The sequence below is a fragment of the Scardinius erythrophthalmus genome (genome assembly GCF_964197995.2).
Source record: "Scardinius erythrophthalmus genome assembly, chromosome: 7".
Taxonomy (NCBI): Eukaryota; Metazoa; Chordata; class Actinopteri; order Cypriniformes; family Leuciscidae; genus Scardinius; species Scardinius erythrophthalmus.
This window is the reverse complement of record NC_138227.1, coordinates 44,579,432-44,598,253: the sequence shown is the minus strand read 5'-3', so window position 1 is coordinate 44,598,253 and position 18,822 is coordinate 44,579,432. Positions and strand designations below refer to the sequence as shown.

The 18,822-nt window shown below is 36.9% G+C and overlaps 1 protein-coding gene across 1 annotated transcript in view; it reads right to left on the bottom strand.

Moving 5' to 3' along the window:
* stx1a (syntaxin 1A (brain)) overlaps window positions 1-10,530 on the bottom strand; it is a gene marked incomplete at both ends in the record, with an annotated part of 46,686 nt that extends 36,156 nt beyond the window's left edge. The window contains one exon of the mRNA XM_081371193.1: window positions 10,501-10,530. Coding sequence (XP_081227319.1) covers window positions 10,501-10,530 — 30 coding nt within the window. The remainder of the gene's footprint in view (window positions 1-10,500) is intronic.
* Window positions 10,531-18,822: the final 8,292 nt, after the last annotated feature.

Sequence of the window (18,822 nt, the reverse complement as noted above, 5' to 3'; positions counted from 1 at the left end):
TTGCCAATAGTTCTGTAGCATAAACTGATAAATGGTCAGAAACTCTTTTCTTAATGTGAGAATCATTCATTGGAATATACACGGCTGCACCTGCATATCCTGTCTTCGGGTCTTTTGATCCATCCGTAAACAAAAACACTGAATCTTGGAAATGCCTCTCAAAATAATTCCGCACTATATACCACACTGGAAGTTGTTTGGATTTTTGGATTGATCCTTTATTTCCTGTTGTATACTGAGGTCAACAGTTGGCAAGGGGAATAACCAAGGAGGGATGGAGGATATTGAGACTGTGTTGCTATACTGTAATTGATTTAATCCTATATTCCTCGCCTTTGCATCACCTATCCACCCAAAACTCACAAAATTGGTTTCATTATGTTCCCAACAATCTGTCAGTACACTTTTTACAGGATGTGAAACACTTTGTCCCTGGATATTGACCCAGTATGCCAACATTAACTTCATTCGTCTTATACCTAACGGTATTTCTCCCATCTCCACCTGCATAGCTGATACCGATGATGATTTAAATGATCCACTACAGATTCTTAGGGCTTGTGCTTGCAATACATCTAATTGTTTGAGGTTTGTTTCTGCTGCTGACATATAGGCAATGCATCCATAATCAAACACAGATCTCATGAGTGCCCAGTATATACTTTGTAGGGATGCCCTACTAGCTCCCCACTCCCGTCCTGATAAACACCGAAGAATATTAATAATATTTTTGCACTTATTCTTAATTTTATCCAGATGAATTTTCCATGTAAGTTTTTCATCGAACCAAACTCCAAGAAACCTTATACATTTTACTTGCTCCAGAGGATTCCCATATAATTTCAAAGAGAGGGGTATGTTTCTGAGCCGCCTTGAAAAACAAATGACCTGCGTTTTTGATACAGATAATTTAAACCCCCATTTATTAGCCCACTTTTCAACTTCCTCTATCGCATTTTGCATTTTTTTATGAACATATGTTATATTGCGACCTCTAATCCACAAAGCCCCATCATCTGCATATAAAGATTTTCCAATGTTATGTTCAACTTGTGAAAAGATGCCATTAATCATTATGTTGAATAATAACGGACTGCATACACTACCTTGTGGTGTTCCATTCTCTACTGTATACATTCTAGAATATTCTTCACCTACTTTAACTTGTATTTTTCGGTCAAATAAAAAGTTCTGAACCCAGTTATATGCTCTACCACCAATTCCTAAAGACTTTAACTTAATTAATAATCCTTCTTTCCAGAGCATATCATATGCCTTTTCCACATCAAAGAAGATAGCTACCACTACTTCTTTGTTTGTCTGTGCTTTTCTAATGTCTGATTCTAGACATAATATAGAATCCATTGTATTCCGTCCCTTACGGAATCCACTCTGATAAGGGGACAGCAGATTTTTACTCTCTAAAAAATACGTTATTCTTTCTGTGATTATTCTTTCCATTGTTTTACATAATTGAGAAGTTAGTGCAATAGGCCTATAACTAGAAGGATCTGATGGGTTTTTCCCAGGTTTAAGAATAGGTACTATTATTGCTTGTTTCCATATTGAAGGGAGTTGACCAATTTCCCATACTAGGTTAAATAATTTTAATACTTTTTCCAGCGTATTATCTGTCATGTTAGCCATCATTTTGTAACACACTCCGTCTCTTCCTGGAGTAGTCTGCCGAGCAGTTTTGATTGCTCTTTTTAACTCAAACATGTTTATAGGTAAGTCTAATAAACTATCTGACATCTCATCTTCCTTCACCAAATTAAGATAATTCTTTAATGTGCTACTCCTACACTGCTTTGCTTCTTTTGAAAGATTATCTGAACTATGAATTTTCTTAAATGCTTCTACCAAAAGTTCAGCCTTATCTAAATTGGTGACAGCCATTTTGTCTGTACCTATAATCACTGGTAACTCATAGTTCCTTCTAATCCCCCCCATTTTCCTGATCATATTCCATACATCTGACAGATGTACTGTTCTTCCAATACTATCACAGTACTGCTTCCAAAAAATAAGTTTTTGTGTTTTTATTGTTTTTCTTACTACTGCCTGGGCTCTTTTATACTGAATCATAGCATCCATAGAATGCTGCTTTTTAAGTTTCTTAAATGCTTTATTCCTTACTTTTATAGCTGCTTTACAACCATCATTCCACCAAGGTACATTCTTTACCTGTCTTTTTCCTGTCGTTTTAGGTATAGTTTGTTCAGCCGACTGAATTATTTCATTAACTAGTTTACTGTTGAATATATTTACATTCATCTGGGATTCTTCTTGCAAAGTCATACATCTATTTTCACAAATTACTCGAAATATTTCCCAATCTGCCTTTTCCAACTTCCATCTAGGACTTCTCTTTTCTTTTTCATAGCATATTTCTGTACCAACCGTAATCACTACCGGATAATGATCACTCCCTATTGTATTATCATTATTTACATTCCATGTAGTGATCCCTGCCATTACAGAAGACACAAATGTTAGGTCAAGTGCAGTCTCTGTATTTTTTATACTGTTATATCGTGTTCCCTCTCCATTATTAATGCACACCAAGTTATTATCATCAATGAATTCTTCAATTAGCTGTCCATTCACATCTGTATTATTACTTCCCCATAATGTATTATAGGAATTAAAATCACCACACCACACTACTTTGTCATGCAAAGAACCTACAACAGCTTCTAAAATAATTCGACTTAATTTTTCACATGGATTATAATAATTAATAATATCTATACTCCCTCTTTTAGTCCATACCTTAATTATTATTGATTCATATTCTTTATTTATTTGTTCTACCTTATATTTCAACCCATTTTGTATAAATGTTGCTATTCCTTCTCCTCTGCCATATTCTCGATCTCTTCTAATTATATTATAACCATTTATTATAAAATCCAACTGTGGTTTTAACCATGTTTCCTGAATACATATTACATTAGGTTTCTCAATTAACATATCGATGTATTTCTTAAGCTCTTGGCCATTTGCAATAAGACTCCTTGCATTCCACTGTAGTATGGTCAATAACATTACGAAGATCCAGCACATGCCTGAGAAGACTGTGTCTCTTCAGTAAGGGAGTCTCTTATGGTCTCCCATTGCAGTCCTTTGACATCTAGATATTTCTCTGCGGATTTAACAATTATTTTAATCCTTTCATTTCTGCTTTTTGTCTGTGCAGAACAATTTATTATTTCTGCCATGAACATTACAAAATCATTCTTTTCCACTATCAAAGTATCCACTATCAAACATTTTTTCGCCTATCGTGCGTCTACTCTACACCCGTACCACTGAAAAGACGGATTATATCCAAGACTTAAGCCATAAATTAGTATTAATATTGATAGCACCACTGGTAGCGTCGTTGCTAACTTAACTTACTGTCCATCTGTTAAAATGGCGAATATATCAAATGTAAGTAGTCTACCTTTTGGTGCAGGTGAGGACACATTTGAGCTGCACGCGGTGCAGTCTGAGCTGGAAGCTGTTGAGAAACAGATCCACGACCTTTTAGTAAGAAAAGCCGAGCTGATAGACCGGCGGTTAGCTCTTGAAACATCACGTGCCGAGGCACACAAATCAGAGATTAACGTTACTAACCCGCTGACTCCGACCTCGTCTACTCCGTGCGTTCCTCAACATCGGTCCCGAACGTCGAGGTCGCGATCAGCCATGGTCTCGTTCACTCCGGCTCCAACATGCCATCACGAAGCCTGGATTTTTCCGCAGCGGAAGACGCGAGTCAGGTCTAGACCAAGAAAACTCTCTCCGACCCTCCCGGTTTTCGAGATATCCACACAAAACCGCTTCTCCCCTCTTCGCGAAACAGAACGCGATGCTGTGATCATCGGCGATTCCATCGTTCGACACGTACACGTTACGTTAAATAAAAGTAAGGTGCATAGTCACTGCTTTCCTGGTGCTCGTGTTTCTGAAATCGCTGCTCACGTTCCCGAGATTCTGAACGAGCGCGTCGGAACCGTTGTCCTGCATGCGGGAGGGGCCGACATCAGACTGCGCCAGACGGAAGTTCTGAAGAAAGACTTCAGGAATCTGATCGATACGGTACGCAGCACATCGCCTGATATAACGATTATTGTGTCAGGACCGCTTCCCACGTACCGACTAGGTCATGAAAAGTTTAGTAGATTATTTGCGCTTAATGAATGGTTAATGTCATGGTGCAATGAGCAGAAACTTCTCTTTGTAAATAATTGGAATCTGTTTTGGGAGCGTCCTAGGCTTTACCGTGCTGATGGCTTACACCCAAGCAGATTCGGATCGGATCTTCTGTCAGATAACATCTCCAAAATGTTAAATACCTTTTGACTAGTAAACAAAAGTCCAAATCATAGTCTCTGCTGCACCAATTTAACTGATATAAATAGTGTAGAACATTGCATAGAAACTGTGTCTATTCCTCGTTTAGTGAGATCAAATCATAAATCTACTGCAGGATCTAGAAAAAATCTAATTGTTATTAAACCAGAAAATGTTGCTATTGGTAATCAAAAACAATTTTTAAAGCTAGGTCTTCTAAACATTAGATCACTCACACCTAAGGCAGTTATTGTAAATGAAATAGTCACAGATAATAGCTTCGATGTACTTTGCCTTACTGAAACCTGGCTTAAACCAAATGATTATTTTGGTTTAAATGAGTCTACTCCAGCAGGATACTCCTATAAGCACGAGCCCCGTCTGATTGGTCATGGCGGCGGTGTTGCAACAATCTATAGAGATTTTCTCAATGTTACTGAGAAAACGGGTTATAAGTTTATTTCATTTGAAGTACTTGTACTAAATGTTACGCTCTTAGATGTTCGAAAAACATCCCTATTATCTCTAGCCTTGGCTACCGTATATAGACCGCCTGGGCCTTACGCTGATTTCCTAAAAGAGTTTGCAGATTTTCTCTCAGACCTATTAGTTAACTTCGATAAAGCATTAATTGTTGGAGACTTTAATATCCATGTAGATAATCAAAATGATGCATTAGGGGCTGCGTTCACAGATTTATTAAACTTCTTTGGGGTCAAGCAAAACATTACCGGACCGACTCATCGATTTAATCATACACTCGATTTACTTATATCACATGGAACCGATCCAACCGATATAGATATCATTCCACAAAGTGACGATGTCACTGACCATTACATGGTAACTTGCATATTACGTACTCCTGTAATATATCATGCTGCGCCGCGTTATCGATTAGGCAGAACAATCCTTCCATCCACCATAGATAATTTTTCAAACAGCTTATCGGATCTGTCTCAGCTGCTCAGTGAACCCAAACAAACAGATGAACTTGAGGAATTAACTAGCACTATGAGCACCATTCTCTCTGGATCATTGGATATTGTTGCGCCCATTAGATTAAAAAAGGTCAGAGAGAAAAGTAAAGCACCATGGTACAACAATACTACTCGTGTTCTAAAGAGAGAAACCCGTAATTTAGAGCGTAAATGGAAACAAACCAACTTAGAGGTCTTTAGAATGGCATGGAAAGACAGTATGTCACGTTATAAAAAGGCCCTAAAAGCGGCCAGGGCTGAGCATCTACGCAAACTAATAGAAAACAACCATAACAATCCTAAGTTCTTATTTAACACCGTGGCGAGACTAACAAATAAACAGATGTCTCCTGAACAAAATATTCCATTACAGTTTAGTAGTAATGATTTCATGAAGTTCTTCACTGAGAAAATAGAAAACATCAGAACCACAATTGTAAACGTTCAATCCTCAATCGCGCCTTATAATTCAGCCTCAATTATCACCCCGCAAGAACAATTACAGTGCTTTACAACTATAGAACAAAAAGAGTTAAATAAACTTTTTACTTCATCTAAAACAACAACATGTTTACTAGATCCTATACCAACTAAGCTATTGAAAGAAGTGTTACCTGTAGTGGAAGAGCCTCTCCTCAATATTATTAACTCGTCTTTATCTTTAGGTTATGTTCCAAAAACATTTAAACTGGCAGTTATAAAACCTCTCATTAAGAAACCACAATTAGATCCGAATAATCTAGTAAATTATAGACCCATTTCAAATCTACCTTTTATGTCTAAAATACTAGAAAAAGTTGTGTCCGCTCAACTGGGCTCTTTCTTACAAGAAAATGACACCTATGAAAAGTTTCAGTCTGGGTTCAGGCCGCATCATAGCACTGAAACTGCGCTCGTTAAAATCACAAATGATTTACTTTTAGCTTCTGACCAAGGCTGTATCTCAATATTAGTTTTACTTGATCTTAGTGCTGCGTTCGATACTATAGATCACACAATACTCTTAGATCGACTACAAAATTATACTGGTGTTCAAGGACAAGCATTAAGCTGGTTTAGATCGTATTTATCTGAACGCTCCATTTTGTTTATTTAAACGGAGAAAAATCTATCATAACTCCAGTAAACTATGGAGTGCCGCAGGGATCTGTGTTAGGCCCTCTATTATTCTCAATATATATGCTGCCACTTGGAAATATTATAAGGAAACATGGAATTAGTTTCCATTGTTATGCTGATGACACTCAAATCTATATTTCATCACGGCCAGATGAAAACGCTAAATTATCCAAATTGACAGAGTGTGTTAAAGATATAAAAGATTGGATGACGCATAATTTTCTTTTATTAAATCCAGACAAGACAGAGGTACTACTTATCGGTTCAAAAAACCACCCACAAAACCTCTCACAATACAACTTTAACATAGTAGGATGTCCTGTTACTTCATCCTCTACAGTAAAAGACCTGGGTGTTATATTAGACTGCAACCTGTCTTTTGAAAATCATATTTCATATGTTACAAGAACAGCCTTTTTCCACCTTAGAAACATTGCTAAGCTACGTAACAAGCTATCTGTTTCTGATGCAGAAAAGTTAGTTCATGCATTCATGACCTCGAGACTAGATTACTGTAATGCGTTATTAGCCGGTTGTCCTGCATCCTCAATAAACAAGCTACAGTTAGTCCAAAATGCCGCCGCTAGAGTTCTAACTAGATCAAGAAAATATGATCATATAACACCGATTTTATCATCACTACATTGGTTACCTATAAAGTCCCGTATTAATTACAAGGTATTGCTACTGACTTATAAAGCCCTAAACGGCTTAGCTCCAGTCTATTTAACGGATCTTCTATCGCCCTATAATCCATCGCGCTCTTTAAGGTCACTAAATTCGAGGCTTTTGGTCATACCTAGGATATCTAGGTCCACCAAAGGAGGGAGAGCATTTTCACATTTAGCACCAAAACTCTGGAATAGTCTTCCGGATACTGTTCGTTGCTCAGACTCGCTCTCCCAGTTTAAAACTAGATTAAAGACGCATCTCTTCAGCCAGGCATTCATATAATACTTTTAATCTTACAGTTAAATCCGACCTCTAGCATATAAACGCCAGAGGAGAACTGGCCCCCGACTGAGCCCGGGTTCTCCCAAGGTTTTTTTTCTCCATTAGGTCACCTGATGGAGTTTTTCGGTTCCTTGCCACTGTTGCCTTTGGCTTGCTCAGTTGGGGATATTTGGGGATATTTAATTTAATTAATCAATCAACGATACTATTGATCAGCATTACCAAACGTGGACGTTCCACTAGAAACAAACATTGATGTATTGTTCTAATTTATTACTGTGAAGCTGCTTTGATACAACCTGTGTTGTGAAAAGCGCTATATAAATAAACTTGACTTGACTTGAAATAAACTTGACTCAAAGTATCCTCGTTCAATTTATTACATCCTTGACATTTCTTTCCTGAGTCGGCCATATCGTCGTTGCGCTCGGCCTGCTCCGCCAGTTTGGCCCTCTGATTCATTTCTTTTCTGCTAATTTCTGATTGCTTAATCACTGTCATATTCTCTGAAACCTTCTTTGCAGCTTCTGCATAACTGATTCCTTGAACAACCTTGATTCGTTGCACTTCGGCCTGCCTCTTACTAACCTCACATCCTCTGTAAGCGGCACTGTGTTCCCCTCCACAATTACAACACTTCAGCTTTGTACCCTCCTGGCATTTTCCATACTCATGTTCTCCACTACATTTTCCACATCTCTGCTTTCCCTTACACACCGCCGCTACATGCCCATATCTTTGGCATTTAAAGCATCTGATTGGAGGGGGAATATATAACCTTACATCATAGCACATAAAGCCAATGTACACTTTTTCTGGAAGTTTTTCCTGATCAAAATTGATCATAACCGAAAGACTATCCTGCATATTGCCATTTCTGTTCACTTTTAGACATCTGACTTCATTTACTAGAGCGTTTGTTATGTTTCTTTTCACATCATCAACCGATACGTTAACCGGAATCCCTGTAATGACTCCTCTTGTAAGTCTTGAAACATTCCACTTTCTTTCTATTGACTATGTTCATTTTGATTGCTTTCCCTTGCTGTTTCTCATCCTTACACACAATCATCAGGGCTCCATTTCGTAGTACTTTGGCACTCTTTATTTCACCAATTTCCTTATTTAGTGATTTTGTTAGTTGTATTGGATTCATACCTCCAAACGAGTCCCCGTCATCCACAAGTTTTGCAAAAATTACATGCTCCTCCCTCCGCTTCTCCTCCGTATTTGATCCTCTGTCTGAGTCACTTTCATCAGTTTTATTTTGCCTTTTCTTTTTCCGTTTATTATTCCTAACCGACTCCCAGCTTTCATATATCCCGCCACCTACTTCCATCTCTCCTGGTTCATTTCCTGGTTCATTTCCTGATCCGTCACTTCCTTCCACACACTTCTGTCCATTCACAGTCCAGCTGTTGCCAACCACCCTGGGAGTCGACATCCTCCGTCATCCGACAGTGAAGACTGAAACACTCAGGGCTTAAATACAGGGGAGAACAGATCAGGGGAACAAGACACAGCTGACAAGACTAACAAGGAACCAGGTGATACAAATGAACTAATGAGGGTAACCATGGAAACCAAGGAGTGGCGGGAAAACAGAACAAAGGAAGACATGTGACCAGTGACAAAAAACACTCAGACAGAACAGAATTGTGACAATACCTTATAGCTTTTCCATTTCCACCTATGAATTTGCAGGGTTTCCATCCTTTAAATCTATGCATAAAAACAGCTTGATGGAAACATGCCTATTGTTACATTATGTTGAAAATTTATATTATGGTAATTTAATTTAATTTTCATATTGTTCATATTGAAAACACATTTTATAAAATAGATTGACATTGCCAATAAAAAAAAAAAAATATTCTAAACAATTCAAGTTTGTACTGTTGGGTTATTTGAAACATTGATGAAACTGAAATTTAAAATGAAAATGTAAATTAACAATTTTTTTTTGCAAATATAAAGGCCAAAATATGTTTGCAGTTACATGTTAACAAGGTCATACTCAGGTATATTTAAGCTAACAAAAAAAAACAAAAAAAAAAAAACAAGAGTAACACAAAAAAATATATCTTGTATATTGTTGTGTTACATTTGACCCACCTGTGTGTTACTTTCGTCCCAACTGACAGGGTCGAAAGTAACATGAGCAGTCTTAAGTTCAAAGTGAAATTATACTGAAGTCCTTCTAAATTTTTACAAAATACCACCTGGTATTGATAGACCACACTTGTGAGTGACTGACCACAGCAAAAATATACCTCTGTCTAAAACATCATCTTTTCAAATTATGTTTTTCTGAAAAATGGTTCTTTCGTCCCTGCTCTCCCCTACAGCAGACACACCACCCCATGGGGATTATCGCACAGATAACAAGTGTTCATTTATGCAAGGTGTCATTCATAATGATGCTAACAGTGGGCTGTTGTGTTGGACCTGACATGAACTACAGAAGTAAAGCCAGTGTGTCAATACATGAGACACAACCAAAATCAAAACAGGACAGAATCACTCTCTATCTAGTCCTCTGTTTGTTCAGTGATAGTGAGGAAAGACTGGTTAATGATTCATGTGCTCTACTCAGATCAATCCACACAGAAAGACACACAGATGAAGCTTCGTTTATCATGTAAAGACCCAGCCAGTCACATCTGCTCAGTCAGTGTACTTTCTTATGTTAAATCAGTTTTCAGCTCGGACTGCTGATGGCGGGATTCACAGTTTTGAAGAAAAAAAATTCTAACATTAACATTAAGTCTCAAAGAACGTGGTAAATAAACATCTCAGCTCTTTTCACGTGCAGACAAACTTCATCAGTCTTTCTATTCAGCTAACGCCATAAATGTCAGTGTGAAAGTACATAATAAAACAAATATATCATATAGTGCTCATTTTCATATTTACCAACTTCAAACACAACGCCGTAATTACAACTATTACATGTCAAACATCACTGTCGATCTAAAAGATTGTGAGAATTGATCAATATGAAATCTTCAAAAAAGCACGTTGTCGACAGAATGAGCAACGCGTCTGTCCATCATAGCATCAATATAAAGTTCAGTCTGACTGAATAAACTCATATACTCACATGTCTGAGCTCTTGCGTGCGGTCCCTCATGTTTCATTCAGTCTACGCGTTTAACGCTCGCTGAGAAGAGCGTCATTTTTAAAGCGAGGCGCGCCCCCTTGACAGCGCGCGACGCGTCACTCTCACATAATAGAAGTATCAACAATCTATTGTTTTAATGTAGAATAATAATTACATAAAGAAAATTATACATAAAATGAACAGCAACAATAGAAAAATTCTACATGATTAACACACACACACACACACACACGCACGCACACACACACCTTACAACACATTGAGAAGTTACATTTACACAATAAAAATAATTAATAAAATTTAAAAAAGACGTGAAAGAAAAATACAACTGAAGGAAGGCATTAGGATACAGGGGTAAATGGCAAAACGACATGACAGGAAAACTACAACTGTATTCATGCAATAACATACATTGATACACTAGCAAAAGCATCTAAATTCATGGATTTTTCCTTCACAACATTTAAGAGAATCTTTTTTTATTTTTTATTCTAGTTTATAAAATAAAGAGATTTAAGAAGTCAGCTTTAAAGTGGCGGTGGGATGGTATAGCCTACCATTTGCAAACTTCTTATGAAGAATTTGCCATATAAACGACAAAAAGAAAAATGAGCAATATACTCCAGGGATTTATTTTTAATATCATTATGATAAAAAAAGTAAACTTAAAGAGTGTAACATTTTCAGAATCAAATACATGACTTAACTCAAAAACACAAAACTGTTTGGATATAAGGCAATCGAAAAACAGATGTGCAAATGTCTCCACTGCTTGTTTAAATAACATGAGCTATCAGTGTCCAAATATTTAGAAATATTAGAATTGACATGGTATTTTTTATGTAAAATTTTGCAATGTATTCCCTTTGACTTGTTGGAAATACAATATTTTCAAGGACCTTTTCTAGTATACCAAGGACCTCCAAAAGAACTTTCCTTTTGGAGAAATTCTCCCTTTCCCTTTAAATTGAAACATGTGGTCAAGACTCATCTGCGTCACTTTTTAATGATCCCCTTTATCGTCATTTAACATGCATGGTTCTCCATTCCTGTCAGTTGTTTGCCTTACGCGTCAGATAAGTGACGGCGAGGAGTCCTGACCAAGCGTCAGTATGTAACTGTCAGGAAGTTCACTGAAGGCAAGTTGTGCTGAACATGTGCAGTTAAATGCCAAACTTGACCAGATACAAAATAAACAAAGACCTGGCTTGACATTACTTAATACATGAAATAAACATGAACATAACAAACTTGACCATAAACCTGGACTTAACTCGACTTACCGTGGACTCACCAACAGTGGTAACAGGGAACAAAGCTAGACAGGGAACAACCGAAACATGAGGGCCATATATACAGGACTAATGACTTAAAGGTACAATATGTAGTTTTTCGCAGCTAGGGGGCGCTAACCTCTTCAACAAATGAGCGGAATCATGGAACTAGCCAATGGATCTAATAATGTTTATGTTTTTAACATGACTGTGGTGAAGCAGGGCGCGATTGCTAATGGTCCGGTTTCACAAAGCTATTTTAGACCGGTCTATAGTCTTAGACAAGTCTAAAATGTGCTCATAGACTAGTCTAATGCAAGTTAGACTGTTTCACAAAAATAAAGACTGGCTTAATTTAGACCTAAAAAATCAGACACCTTACCCCCAGGCTAACTTAGGTCTAAGACTCTATGTTACCTTGGCAACCAGCAGTAACAATCAGTTACATTACAAACAGCCAAAAGACAAGGGAAAATTATGGGGCGCCGTTTGTAAAGCGGCTCACGCTGAAAATAACAGCAACATTTTGTCACATTTAGCTTCAAACAATGTTTAAAAAACTGGTATGAATTTTTGACGGTCACTTTTTACCACATTTACAACAATATTTGTCAACTTAGAGATATTTTAAATAGTTAAATCTAAATATTAAATGTTACACCTAAATGTTAAATGCTAAATCTAAATGTTAAATCTAAATATTAAATCTAAATCTAAATGAACATAACATGTTAAATCTAAATATTAAATCTAAATCTAAATGTTAAATCTAAATGTTAAATGTTAAATCTAAATCTAAATGTTAAATCTAAATATTAAATCTAAATCTAAATGTTAAATCTAAATGTTAAATCTAAATCTAAATGTTAAATCTAAATGTTAAATCTAAATCTAAATGTTAAATCTAAATGTTAAATCTAGATCTAAATCTAAATGTTAAATCTAAATGTTAAATCTAAATGTTAAATCTAAATCTAAATCTAAATGTTGAATCTAAATCTAAATGTTAAATCTAAATGTTGAATCTAAATGTTTGGGGTGAAACTAAATATTTAACTAATATGCAAATTCAAAATGCCAGTAACAGGAAGTGCCAAAATAAAAGCTCGAGGTGGTCAGTGTGTGTTTATAGCATGGTTTATAGTGTCAAATAACAAATAAAAACCATCTCATCCGAGGAAATGGACTCTTGGACATAGATTATCGTGATAATAACTACCTAAAATAATAAACACGTTTGGAGAAACTGTATTTGAAGAGTAGGCTAGTGTCACTTTTATGAAAAGTGCGGGACTTATGACCTGTAGCCATAATAGCCAGCCACTAGGGGGCTCACTTTGACTGAATGTCATGTCATCACTCTGTCATCATGATACTCTACAGTTTCTCCAAACGTGTTTATTATTTTAGGTAGTTATTATCGTTATATTATAGTTATTATTATGAGATGGTTTTTATTCATTATTTGACACTATAAACCATGCTATAAACACGCACTGACCACCTCGAGCTTTTATTTTGGCACTTCCGGCATTTTGAATTTGCATATTAGTTAAATATTTAGTTTCACCCAAAACATTTAGATTCAACATTTAGATTTAGATTTAGATTTAGATTCTACATTTAACATTTAGATTTAACATTTAGATTTAGATTTAATATTTAGATTTAACATTTAGATTTAGATTTAATATTTAGATTTAACATTTAGATTTAGATTTAACATTTAGATGTAACATTTAGATTTAGATTTAATATTTAGATTTAACATTTAGATTTAGATTTAACATTTAACATTTAGATTTAACATTTAGATTTAGATTTAACATTTAGATTTAGATTTAACATTTAGATTTAACATTTAGATTTAGATTTAACATTTAGATTTATATTTAGCATTTAGATTTAATATTTAACATTTAGGTGTAACATTTAATATTTAGATTTAACTATTTAAAATATCTCTAAGTTGACAAATATTGTTGTAAATGTGGTAAAAAGTGACCGTCAAAAATTCATACCAGTTTTTTAAACATTGTTTGAAGTTAAATGTGACAAAATGTTGCTGTTATTTTCAGCGTGAGCCGCTTTACAAACGGCGCCCCATAGAAAATGGCTCATAATTTAAACATTTCTTCTTGTTACTACATTCTCCGCTAAATTTCCCAAGTAAAATGTCCTTGTAACTGTTATACTCCTCCAACAAACACATATTTTCCACTGGGGTAAACTGCACTGAGCGGTTGAATGTGCTTACTCGATCCGCCATGTTTTTTGTTTTGAAAAGTGTCTTATTTTACCCAGAATGCATTGCAGTGTAGTCCTACTAAAGATAGTCAGAGTCTTAAGTGCTTTGTGCAGCGGTCTGATTTAGATGTCTATCTGAAGTCTGACTATCTACTATATCTAAGCCATAGTCAAAGTCTATCTTTGTGAAACCGGCCCCAGATATCAGCGCCACACACGAGTCCAGTGAATATAAAGGAATGAGGACATTTCATTCTACCGAACTACACGCAAGTGCTGAATTAATACTCACACAGGGCAGTTTATCAGACGAATATAACTTGTGAGGGAACGCAGCGCTGTTTCACTTGCTCTAACGTTACACTATCACACTAAACTGCATTTGAGTGTGTTGAAAGTTGTAATGTTATTCTATGTGTTTGTTTGTTGGCTGTATGAGACTAGCAGTGAGCTAGATCAACATCAGAATACTGATCATATTTGAATCTGGACCAAGAGCTCGGGACATCCACGACACACACCGCCAGGCCAGAGTGAGATTTTGGGCAAATGCAGGTGTGTTAGATGACACACTCCTCCATCCGTGCATTTTACTGACTCTCACGTTATTTCGAATCATGTAGGGAAAGTTGTTTTGTATTACGACGGATAACTACAAAATAAACCCCCTAGACGGCTGTGGTAGTTACAGTGGTGGACTGGCCATCTGGAGCACCAGGCGTTTTCCCAGTGCGCATCTGAGCAATGTTGCTAAGTAAATATATGAAGAACAAATGATAGTAGGCATTTACGTATTCCGTCACCCCAGACGAATGCCTGCTCGGCCACATGACTCAAAATTATTCATTTTTTTTAATAATTAGTGGTGGCTGATGAGATTTCCCCCTTCCATGTGTAAAGCGTTTTGAGTACCCAGAAAAGTGCTATATAAATGTAACAAATTAAATTATTATTAAGACAGTGACTTGTTGATAAAGACCGTTTTAATGATGATTTGAATATTAACCTGTAATACTAACAGTCAGAAGTCGAATCATGGTTTATAGTCAAACTGGTAACCATTTCACCCCTAACCCTCAAACTAGAGTGAAGTTGTCACAACCCATAGGTTGGGAAACGCTGACTTAGAAGACTTTGGACTGGACGAAACCAATGGAGACTGTAGACCAGCAAATATTTTCTCATATATCTACTAATATAATTCCTCAGCAAACCATCAACCCAGCGCCGGGAGTGTGTGAGGAGCTCCAATCCATTCAGATGAACTCTGCTGTAATGAACTCGGGCTCCAGGATGAACATGGCCTCTGCCAATCGTTCTGGCTCTGTGTTCATGCCGGGCTTGTGCTCAGAGTTAATGGTGGGCCCTGGCTTTTGATCCGTTTGAAGAAATTAAATGTGTCTGACCTTTTTCAATTACAGACGTACAGGACATGTTTTAGTGCCACTGCAACAAAATGAAAGGGATGCACATCAGGGGTATAGTTGATGTTTTATGTGTGTTTGATGATATTTGTCAAGTCATCTTCATTTATATAGCGCTCTTAACAATGTAGATTGTTCCAAAGCAGCTTTACAGTGATAATAGGAAATTAAAGTAAAGTGTTTTGGCTTTATAGCAGCTCTAGAATACAAGCGAGGTAATTGGACACCAAGTTATGAGAAAAAAGGTATAAGACCCAAGTGTAAACCATTGTAAGATCAGATATCCGGATGGCCAGCCGGCTTCTCACTTTGTTGCTTGTCAATAAAGTTAATTCTTCTGACCTGGAACCTCGACTCTGAAAACTCTTTGAGACCTGAACCAAAAAGAACTATGAATTTGCCACAACACCAACAGAGTGTAGCCACATTGGCTATGAATCATGGCTCATTGAATCAGAACATAAACGCACATTCCTTCTTGCTGTCCCACTCTGAACCCCCGAAGGTAAATCAGTTGTGTTGGCTCCAGCTAGTCGGCAATAAATGGTCCTTCGCGACACTTTATTGCACCTTGGAGGATAAGTTCTGCATTCCAAACCCCCCTTCCCCTCTCTGGACCACAGAGAGATAACGAAACTTAAAAACTTTCTACACACACACACACACACACACACACACACACACACACACACACACACACACACACACAAACATCCTCCTATAGAAATATAGTTTTAATGTATGTAACTCAGATTTGGGTTTGACCTTCCTGTATGCATGTTTTATTAATTCGTTTGATCATATAATTATGATTTTCTAGAGGTGTGGTTTTGAAATGTATTCTATAATCAATAGTGTTTTAGTTAGAGAAGGTTCACTAACATTCTCTGGCAATCCCTTCCCCCCTGTGTTGAACTGTGTTTTATTGCCTAATGGAATGTCCAGCAACAGAGATTTTAGGAGTGGAGCAGAGCAGTGTTAATCTTTAACCCTACTTAAATCCTACATTTTCTATATGTATAACCATTGAAGAAATATGTAAACCTGAATGTAATTTCTCTTTTCCACGATTGTTCTTCTCTGTGATGGGTTGTTGTATTCTTGTAAACCTTAAAGGAATAATGTTTCAGATGTGCACCCTGTTGCAGGGCTGGACTGGGACAAAAATTCGGCCCTGGCATTTTGGCCCAGACTGGCCCACATATGATCATAGACACCACCCATCTTTGCACACCCTTGAATATGTTTTTGTTCAACTCCTATTCCTTAAAACCACTAATGCCATGTAATGAGTGAGTAGGAATGAGTGAGAGTTAAAATTGTAATTTATTAACACAATTGAACTATTCTCCACAGTGATCAATCCAAAAACAAGCTATAAGCTGCATTGACATAGCAATACCAGTGTTTCTCACAAGATTGTTGGTAAAGCTGTGGTGAGTGTGCCTCTAGGGGGGTTTGGGGGCATGCCCCCCCCCATAAGAAAATGTTGTGCATTTTAATGTTAAATTCATCAATCTGGTGCACTTTGAGAGTTCAAAATTAAAAGCTTCAACCCATATTCAGTGTGCAAATTAAGCAAAGAAAAATTCAAACCTCTTTTAGTTACAGTTTCTGTCTAGATTACACTACTACATAATAAGTTATAATATTAATCCAATGATATAATAGCCATATATTGTAAAACAAATGCACTGAAAAATAAAGGAAGCTTTCATGATTAGTTTTTGTACTAATTTCTATAGTTGGAAGAGATAAGCACATGATGTTTTATTTTGACGGAAACTGCACAGTTATTTTGGCGGAAAACATGATTTACAAACGAGTCTCATTAAATTTCTACTAAATTGCAGTAGCCTATTGGTAATCGTCAACTATGCAGATGTGGAAATAATGCGTGACTGGGTAATGGGTTCCTACACTCATGACATATCCAAGTGTTTTGAAAGTAGTTCTGCTTACCGCAGGCTCTACACTTTCTCTCTCTCTCCTGATCCTCCTCACTATCCTCATCAGCCACTGGAGCTGATTAAGGTCCTGTTGCTGCAGAAAACATATTTTGACTAGGGGTGTAACGGTTCACAAAATTCACGGTTCGATACGATACAATACGATACACTTTTGTCACGGTTCGGTACGTTTTTGATACAGCAAAAAGATGTAATTTTTTTTATTCTTTTATTTTTTTATTAAAACTAACATCATAAAGTACAATATTTTGTTTTTACTTTGAGCAATTCTGGAGCTATAATTGACTCTTCTTAGGAGCATATAAAACAAAACAGCTCCTTGGAAAAAATGAAATGTAATATTGTAGTAGTTATAAACAAAGGTTTATTTTAGTTCAGATTAACATTTGAGGGCAGCAATTGTATTCATAATGTCAAAATAAAACCGACGCAATGTTACTTGAGGCATTATGCTTACTATTCCTGCCAAACTTCCATGCATGGTTGCAGTTAGTGTTACTACAGTAAATTCATGGTGAATGTTGCTGATCTGTGGAGTGGACAACACTGGATAGTTCATTCATGGCACAATGTTTCTTCCTGGTTTCCACGTCAGCGCTGTTTGTTCCATTAATAACGGAGAAATGTGAATGTTTCTCACTAGATCTCGCAACGATGTTATTACTTCTGTGGCGAATTCAAATGCTATCTTTACTGGATCTCTTATTAGCGCTGTGTAGTAACAGTGTCGCATGATCACGATTGGCTCGCGCTGCTTTGGTCCAAACTGATAAACGGTCCTTCAACCACACAATAACGAGCAGTTTCGTTCCGCTTGCATTACGTTTGCCATGATGTTGGGCAATGTTGTGGTCGCGCCGGCGTCTCTTACATTATGAGCGCGCTTGCCACGCGCAACGCGCCTTCATTTGAAATAACTAAATTTTGGTCGGCAGGAAAAATGGTCCAACGTTCGTTCGGTTTGAAAATGCGTACCGAAAGCCTCGTACCGAACGGTTCAATACGAATACGTGTATCGTTACACCCCTAATTTTGACAAATTTTACAGCGTTCTGTATCTATTTTTTACGCAATTTCTCTGCACATTCCTTGCGTTTTTTCTCCATCTCTCAGACTATTTTGACAGATAGATTGTCACATGTCTGTCCTGTCTTGTGCTGCACATGGGTGTTTGTTTTGTGCCATGTGCTCTCCTGTCTATTGTCTAGCCCCTCCCATCTTGTTATGTGATTATTGGTTAATTTGTCCCACCTGTCTGTCTCGTTACCCTCCTTTGTTTGTTCCCCTATTTAGCCTCCTTGTGTTTTGTAGTCTTGTGCTGGTTCGTTGTCCGAGTTACCTGTCCTTGATGTTCCTGTCTGTTGGATACCTGAGTTCTGAGTTTTT